Consider the following 8,935-nt stretch of genomic DNA (forward strand, 5'->3'; position numbering starts at 1 on the left):
GAACTGAACTCCTTTCCCATCGGGGTGGGGCTTTATCTCTTTTCTCTCAAAACAAGGGTTTACGTTTCTTGGTGAATCCCTAAGGCCTGTTTCCGTTTTCTTTTGCGCGCGATCCTTCTGGTGGTGGGTGCTGTCGCAAGGTGGCGAGTAAGGCTTGTTTCCCATGATGTTTCAAACTGTCCCCACACTACGGTGCCTGAACTGATATCTTGCACTAATCCCGGCAGCATCTTGACGCCTATTTTTGAGCGGATTTTTCCCACCATCTTGAGAATGGAGGAGCTGAACGTCCCAAGTTTCCCCAAGATGTTACCGAAACCTCTCCTTGTTGATGAATGCGTCCTCGGTACACGTTACGGTTAAGTGCCTCCTCTCTGTTGTCCACCCAAGACGTTGCCGCAGTGGTGTCTGATACACTGGTGTCTACCATGCTGAGTCTCAGTACGATGCCCAGACGACGGGGATGAAATGGAAAGTGTCACGATGGTCTTCCCAGTCTGGAATGGCATCAATGAAAACGTCTACGTCATCCGTTAAATAGGATTCGAATGGCATCCGTGGTTCCCTTTACGCAATCCCATGTAAGCGTAGGTGCTGATTGGTTTTGATCAATGCGCTGTCTTCCATCATCTGGCGACAGGGGACATACATCAGTAAGAGGAGCCATGGTATCCCCTGACGATTTGATCTTCCACCGCATCCGAGTAGATGTACACAGTATCAAAACCAGCCAGATGGTGTGCTTCCTGTTCACCCACGACGAGAGGACGGTCAAACACACCCACTTGGACAGGCTGAGCAGAGACTTGGCTTATTTCTTCTGCTAAGTCCACCATGGGCAGGTGTATGAATCCCAAGCATACGTACTAAAGGGCAGGCAACACCAATCGGGTGGTGTAGAGGCTGGGCCTGATGCTATCGTGGTCCAGGTTGGGTTGCGGTTCTGCAGGAACCCGTGAGGGGCTCTGCACATGTCTTCAGAGTGGAGCATAAAGTTGACATGTGTTTTGCCGCGCATTTCAAATCGGAGGTCTTCTTTGGGGTAGTTCACGGTGACGGTGAAACGGCCTCGAGCATCCTGTTGGTAAACATCAGCTGTGAACACACTCCTTCTGGAATAATGACCTTTTCACTGACTGCTCTGATGATGCCTGGGTTCTCTTCTGTCACGGTCGCATCGAGTGCTGCTGAACTGTAAATCCGGGTCATGCGTTCCAAATTCACATGAAGGACAAACCAGTTGAAGGGGAACGACACATTGTACCATGTCATGGGAAAGTAAGAAGTTCACTGACGCCGACTTCCCACTCCTGGCGATTCCTTGAATAGGAAAGGGTAGTTTGACTTCGTACTGATTCACTCTGTGAAGCATCGCTGGGTAAGGTCACGTAAAAGTCCCGCTTGGAAAACACAGACACTGACATCTTTCTCTCTCTCTCTTAGGGAACCAGGCTGGATACAGAGGGGTTGGAGATGCAGTCGAGGAAGGAGGCAACGTGGATGACGACGACGACACCAACGTGGGTTGTGGGGCAAATTACCCCAAGCAACTGGCCAACAAAGCTGTCCACAACTGTTTCTCACCGTTGTCCAATGACAACTGAACCATGCTCATGATGACCACGCCATATATCAGAAACACTTGGGAGAAAAACACCACTTCACTTCGTGGCAAGTCCATGCCAAAGCAACACCAGAGTGGGGATGGCTTGCCGTCCTCCTTGCACTTTGAGATCGGTTCACTCTGCATGATGGTGGATGCTCCACTGACGGTGGGAGACTGGAGGCCACGCTATTTAAAGACCAGATGGGCAGCAGGGACCCATGAATCAAGCTGGCAGGGTATCCTGACCATATTTTTTGACGACGTCGTCGTTTCAGGACCTGATCAAATTTGTACACGTCATCCGTTTTCTGAATGGGTTGCAGTTCTTGCGGGTAAAATGTGCCTTGCAGCACTTCTCCATGATCATCTTTCACTCGGTAGACAGGAGGAACACGTCCTTTCACGACCCGATCCACGGTGAACAGTTCAGTGGTCCAGTTGGGAAGTTACCCTTTGTCAAACGGTGTTCCATGTGATCCAACACCTGAACTTCATCGTAGGGAGTGTTAGGACGTACATCCACGGGGCGTTGTCCAATCGTACGATGGACGCGATGATTGTAGGAATGCAGCAGTTGGGGTAATGCCTTAAGGTAGTGCCGTGTTCCCTGTTGGGTGAAGTAACGCCACATACGGTTTTTCAACGTCCTTTGAAAACGTTCCACCACAGAGGCTTTGGTTTCTGGGTTTTGACTGGTGTAGAAATGAATACCCCGTTTCTTGAGGAAGGCTTGAAAAGGTGCATTGACAAATTCAGTCCCTTTGTCCGTCTGTAACTGGACGGCACACGTCCTTTGGCTTTGTTTCAGGATCCGTTGAAAGGCCTCTATCAAAGTGGCACCGGTCTTGGCTTTCATGGGCTGCACCCAAGCCATTTTGGAGAAGACATCGATGACACACAGCAAATACCGGTAGCCTTGGTTCTCTTTCTGATATGCAAGGAGATCGCTCAGATCGGCTTGCCACAATTCATCCACGCCACCCACACAGTAATGATCCCTGGGAAACGAGCGTCGGGCTGGTTTGTGCAAGGTGTACGTGTCCTGGGTTTTCAACCATTGGCGAACCTGGCGTTGTGTGGGTCTTGGCCCCGTTTTGCGCCCTCCCTTTCTGGGTCCCCCCTTCCTGGGTCCTGCTTTGGCTTGATGTCCTGCTGCTGCTTGCCACAAGGCAAGCCACCCTCCATAGCCTGCTGGGTGTTTGGGATCGTAATAGGTGTTGTGGAGCCATCGTGTCCATGCAGGAGACAAAGACGATGGTGCTTTGCTGATGTTGTTGTTTCTCTTTGACGTTTTCATGATGACACTGTCGTTGACATCACCCTCTGCTCCCTTTTATTAAAAGTGAATCCACTGACGAACCCGGTTGAGAGGGGAGGAGGAGGAGGAGTCTCTGCAGCTTTCTTCTTCTTTGGGGTTCCAGAGGAAGGCTGGATGCGGGTGGTGTCAAAACAAGTCAGCGGGTGGATGGTGTTGACGCTTCATGGGGTGTCAGGAGGCTGAGTGGATGACCCTTTGGTTTTCATCATCAGGACCAACGTAGAGGGGTTGCCAATCAGTTCATGGGGTACGTTGCTGGAAGCGAGATACTGACCCAGAATATTCCAACCCCGTGGAGGGTCTGATTTGGTACGTTGTTGAACAAGATCATTGATGAGATCCACCATGTGATCCACCATCAACTGCTTGGCCTTGGCTTGTTGTAGCATTTTGGGAACCGTTTGCACGACTTCATGCAGAATGGCTTCGACATCGGGTTCTGAAGCAACAAAAAAAACATGAGCCACTGCTCTGCCATGTGCTTCGCGGACTCATTCTTAGGAAGGCGTCCTCTACGCCACTGGAACACGCATGTGACTCAGTAAGTCAACCCTACTTACGGTGAGGAGTTCCCTCCCTGGGTACCCCATCCCTGGGGGTTCCAACCCTGGGAGTGCCAGTCCTGGGGGTGCCAGTCCTAGGGGTGCCAGCTGCCTCTAAAGGTTTGGCTGCGGCTTGGTCTTGAAACGCCAAGTTGTGTTGCAACAAGGTGTTATACTGCTGCTCTCGGTCCCTAAAGGGAACCGTGTCATCACTGACGAGGGTATCCATATCGTGAAGCGTGTGCACGCGTTTCTGTTCCAACAGGTTGGACTTGAGCAAATGCCGTTGACGTTTTTCTTCTTGTAGACTTTGCCATACCTCTTCTGGGACCATCACCATCTTCCGTGCATGCTTCATCTTGGCATGCCTCCATACAAATTCACCACGCATTCACAGATGGCTTGAATCAGTTCCGATGGGGCCTGTTTCAAAATAGCCTGTCGCATGGCTGGTGTCGCAGAAGGACTACACACATGACAGAGCGCTTCTTTGTGATGTTTCAAACGTGCAGACATGATGGTGTCGTCCCTGCAGCTGCTAGCGTTGAACTGACCAGGATGGGGATGGGAAGCCTCTATTTATGGTAATGTCGCTGGAGGGAGTGGGGGTAATGCCGCTGTCGTCTGTCAGTTCAGCAAGATACGGGTCGAAACACCAGCCAACGTACCACTTCCACTGCGTTTCATCAGGTAATTCAGACGTTCATCCATAGGCAGGCGTGGATTCGCAATCTTGGTCAGCACATCTTGGTGCCTCAACAGCCAGGTCTTGTGTTGCGTCTTCAAAGGAACACGTCCTGCTCGCAGATTTCTCACGGCAATGACAAACCATTGCAACAGCCGATGACGTCCTTTGACAGCCACGCTCTCCGCCGAAGGCAGCCGTTTCACGATGATGAGTTTGACTTTTCTGCGGGCGGGCATACTTCTGTGGCTTCTTGTGCGTGGGGTGCCAGGGCTGGGACGTTTAGCACCCGTGCGTTTGTTGCCATTGCGTTTGGTGCTGGTGGTACGAGGTTGGGTCAAGGGTTGAAAGGGTTGAATCATGGTGGGAGAGAGGGGAGACGATGGGAATGAAGGGGGAGAGGACGGAAAAGAAGAAGGGGGAGAGAAGGTGGCAGGAGAGGCACGATGCGTACTGACAGGGACAAACGTGTTCATGGTGGGTGATGTAGGGTACAACTGCTTTAAGGAACGTCTTTGTTTGGAGAAGGAAGCAGAGGGAGGAGGAGGAGCACTTAGATTTTCGTACAACCGTTGCACACTCGACCGATGTTGTTCGGTGGGATCACGACCCAAGGTGGTCAGGAGTGTTTTATGGATCGGTTTAAACAACGTTGTGGCAACAGCACGTTTGCGGGGCTGGGTCTGTTTCCGTCTGTCTCCCATGGCAGCTCTGGGTCAACTGACCGTAGGGTAGACGGTCATCTCTATTTATCCCTACTTGGGAATGTAAAGGGTGGTGGGGTTACGAAAGAGATGGGACCGTACACGGTGCTCTTTGGCCGTGGTAAGTTTCAAGTCCAGAAACAGATAGGAATAAGGAGTCAAAGTGGCATCCTCATAGGCTTCCCGAAGGAAGGCCGTCTGTCCTGGAAAGATTTGTCTGGCCAAGTGATCCATTTGCGAAGCGTCCCTCGGGTTTTTAAACAGCACCATGTAGTGGGCATTTAAACTAATGGTGCGATGATGAGGCGATGAAGCAAACTTTTCTTGGTAAACCATCGCAGGACCTCAGCCTCTTCCTCTTTGGTATTGTCGCTCAGCAAATCATCAATGATCAACCAATGGGGCGTAGTCAAACCCTCCTCTGCCTTACCCCCAGACCCTGCAGGTAACTGAGTGTTGGCTTCCCCCACGGATTGCACAAACGTCAGGGGTATCCCTAACCTCGAGGTAAGAACTTCCAAGTCCTCATGCATGGGTTGCCATTCACTGTACACCCACACGATGCCCTGAGGTGGAAGATCAAGGATCCCCGGTTGAAACACATGTTCCATGAAGGCTTTGACAAACGATGTTTTACCCGACCCTGTAGGGCCTGCAATCAACATGGTAAAGGGATGACGTAACGTGAGTGGGGTGACCATGGCCTCCACCAGGTCTGACCCTGTCCCTGATAGTGTCCCCTGACATACTGACACACGTCTTACCACCCTGCGGGTTGCACTGAAATGACCTCCAAGAGCTAAGCTCCCTGAAGATATAGAAGATGCAACCCGTTGAAATGGAATTCACATTTTATTGAGGAACAAACCATGGCGAACAGATCAACAATAATGATGCATCAACAGATCAACAACAGTACATCAAGAGATCACCACCAGTTCAGGTGATCATCGGGATTGCAAGTAGAACACCGTAAAAAGTCCATTTGACCGGGATGAAAATGATTTTCATCGTTAAACATGGGGATGTCGATGATGCCCTCTGGCTCCTCTGGAGCCGTCAATGAAGCCATCACTGGATCTGTCTGCAGAGTCATCTCTGGAGCCATCACTGGAGCCGTCTCTGGAGTCCTCTCTGGAGCTGTCTGCTCTGCTTCCATGATGACAGGCATTGGGAGTAGATCATACAGGTGTTGAAGATCTGGAGGTAACTCTTCCTGGGATATCTCTTTGGGGCTAGCAGAGGGATCCCTTGGCCCTTCTTGCTCTCTTCAACCCTAGCACGGCTGGCTTGTGGACAGTTCACCCACAAGTCAGCAATCTCCAACTGTTTCTTGGGAGTCTGGGGTGCTTTGAGACTCTTAGGCTTTGGGGGTGCCTTCTTGGTGGATGTCTTGGGAGGTGAAGCTTCTTGGTGGGTGTCTTGGTGGGGGCCTCCTTCTTTGCCTTCTTCTTCTTTGAGGAAGTCTTGGGAGGAGTGGTCTTGGGAGGTATTCTTTTTCGAGGGACAGGTTTGGGCATCATGTCGGTGACATCTGGATCATTGGAGAACAAAGGTAGAGTGCAGGTGGCATATCGAAGATCATAGCTGGGTGGGTGAGGCCAGAGTTTCACCTGGAGTTTGTCCAGTAGCTTGCTGTACAGCACACCATGGTCATAGGCCATAGGACGTCCAATCGTCAACTTGAACACGATGTGGAACAGCTTGCTGAGGAAGGTCTCCCCTGCATTTTCCTTGGCATGTGCATCGTTGATACCTATGAGTATCAAGCGAACCGATTTGTTGGCACTGTCGGAGAGGATCTCTAAGTGGTCTTGGTGATATACCATCCAGTAATAGTCTTCCTCAGTCAACTCACAGAAGCGACCCATCATTCCATACAGTGTTTCTCTTTTCGGATGAATACCTGCCAGCTTACGGATGATCGACGGCAACTTTTGTTCCATCACACGCAGCCGGTCCTGGAGATCCATGTAGTTGGTCTTGTATAACTGGCTTTGAGCCATCATGTTGTTGTGGAGATGGGCCATGTCAGAAGCTAGGTCCTTTGCCTGCGAAGCCAAGTTGACGAAAGAAGAAGGGAGGTTGCCTGGAGATGCCATCTTCAACGACTGAGCTGGTGCAACTGATGACCCGCTCGACGTTTTTATAGGCAACACCAGCAGCGCGAGCTATGACGTCACTTTAAATGACGTCACGATCGTGTTGTTTCTGCACAGTGTCTTGCACTGCTTTTCTGAACTGTTCTAAAAAGTGTCTCTCTTCTAGATAGGTGGCAACCACAAAGAGCAGCGTGAACAACATGTTGACAAATAACAATTGGACCAGAAACACCTTTTTTATATAGATACACAGGGTGACGTCACGTGGGGCGTGCATGGATGACGTCACTGAGTCTCGAGACCCAGCAACGTCATGGCTTCTGTCTCTCCACATTCCTCCAAAGCTTTGCAGAAGAGGGAGTATGCTTGGGGTCCACATCGGGGAAGCATATCTAACAACTCTCTGACACGGTCAAAGGAGGTCCGAGGTTTTAGATAATCTCTGCCTTCATGAGGATGGTAAGGACATTAAACGCCATCAGTTTGTCGACCACGGCTTCGACCTAAGCTTATCGCGGTGAACGGGTTCCATCCTCTCTTTCCTTAGACAGCAGAATCTGTAATGACTCTGACAGAAACGTCTGTTTATATATACACAGGGTCGTGATGATGTCACTTGAGTCATCCATGGATGACGTCACCCCCACCTCAGGGGGGGTGTATTCATAACATAGAAAGAAAAAAAGAAATACAGAGCAGAGCGTGGTTTCGATCCACGGGCCTCTGGGTTATGAGCCTAGCACGCTTCCACTGCGCCACTCTGCTCTCCCTTCTCCTCCCTTTTGTTACAGTACATATGACATGGTAAACGTGACCATGGACTCCACCAGGTCTGAGTCTAAGAACAGGGTACAACAGGGTTGAGGGTGACCATGGACTCCACTAGGTCTGGCCCTGAAGAGAGACAACGCAACACAAGAGCGCAAGACAATCACATTATATTGAATGATAGATCAACAGATGAACAAGGCAAACATGGTATGAGTTAAACATCAGTACATCATAACAGAGCATGTCGTGGGTACAACACTTGATAGCGTTTTTTCATCCCGGAAGATTTCCCCGGAACTTTGAGAGGAAGAATCGATGTATTCCGTCACCACGATGTTGTGTTGATAATGGCCAATGATAGAAGGCAACTCCCTTGCCCAGGAGGAAGAAGGGAGACCACCTGGGGATGTGTTCTCTGGATCTTTGATTCAGGCTTACACACGGCGTAACTGATGCAAAATCCTCATCAAAGAGGCCCCAGTCCTTCACCTGATAACGCTCTTCCTGGAGGATTTCAAGGAGCCGCTCAGTGGCTGTATCCGATGTATCGAGGTATTCCGTCACCACGATCTTGTGCCGATTGTCGATGAGAGAATCCTTGTACTTCTGTGATTCAGAGTAAATCCTCGGACTTTGCTGGTGGCCACACTACCGTCAGGTTGAGGATGGCGCAGCTTGTAGGTATAGTTCTTGGGTCCTCCCGAGACAAAGGTTTGAATGCTGTTGCCTCCCAGTTCATCGGTCAGCTCCCCCAAGGTATCTCCCAGTGGAGGGTTGTAGATGTCAGGGTGGTCGCTGTTCTGCGCACGGTGAATGTAGATGATATTGTCCGTGTCAAAATAGAGGACGCGCCGATCCAAGGGTTTCAAGTAGGAATACAGCTTAAGACGGGCTTGTGTTGTCACCCAGGCCTCAATGGCCACATTGTCGGCAGCATGCGGGTCGTGAAATTCTGCCTGAGGTTCGTAAATGACACACGCGAGCTACTCATTGGGGAAGTGCACATCTTTTACCACACAACATTCATCCTGGAAGAGGGCAAAGAATCTCTCAGGGGAACTGATGTATTCGGTCTTGTCAAACCCGACGCGTTGGCCAAACTTGCCCCAGTGGCTGTTCAGGCAGCCTTTAGCCATGGCACGTAGTCCTGGGTCTTTGCGAATGTGAGCGGGATCCAAGGTGACTCCTTCTTTTCGCTGAATCTCCC

At 50.5% G+C, this 8,935-nt stretch overlaps 1 protein-coding gene across 1 annotated transcript; it reads right to left on the minus strand.

The window, feature by feature from the left end:
• Positions 1–3,268: 3,268 nt before the first annotated feature.
• LOC124260811 (protein IQ-DOMAIN 14-like) lies at positions 3,269–6,378 on the minus strand (the record flags this gene model as incomplete). The annotated part of the gene is made up of 5 exons (XM_046695127.1): positions 6,233–6,378; positions 5,875–6,090; positions 4,315–4,469; positions 3,485–3,604; positions 3,269–3,363 (listed from the first exon to the last, which is right to left on the minus strand). Coding segments are annotated over exons 1-5 (732 nt in total), but the record flags the coding sequence as incomplete, so codon positions are not given.
• Between the last annotated feature and the right edge of the window lie 2,557 nt (positions 6,379–8,935).

Source organism: Haliotis rubra, unplaced genomic scaffold, assembly GCF_003918875.1.
Source record: "Haliotis rubra isolate DU_JTF1 unplaced genomic scaffold, ASM391887v1 Scf778, whole genome shotgun sequence".
Taxonomy (NCBI): domain Eukaryota; kingdom Metazoa; phylum Mollusca; class Gastropoda; order Lepetellida; family Haliotidae; genus Haliotis; species Haliotis rubra.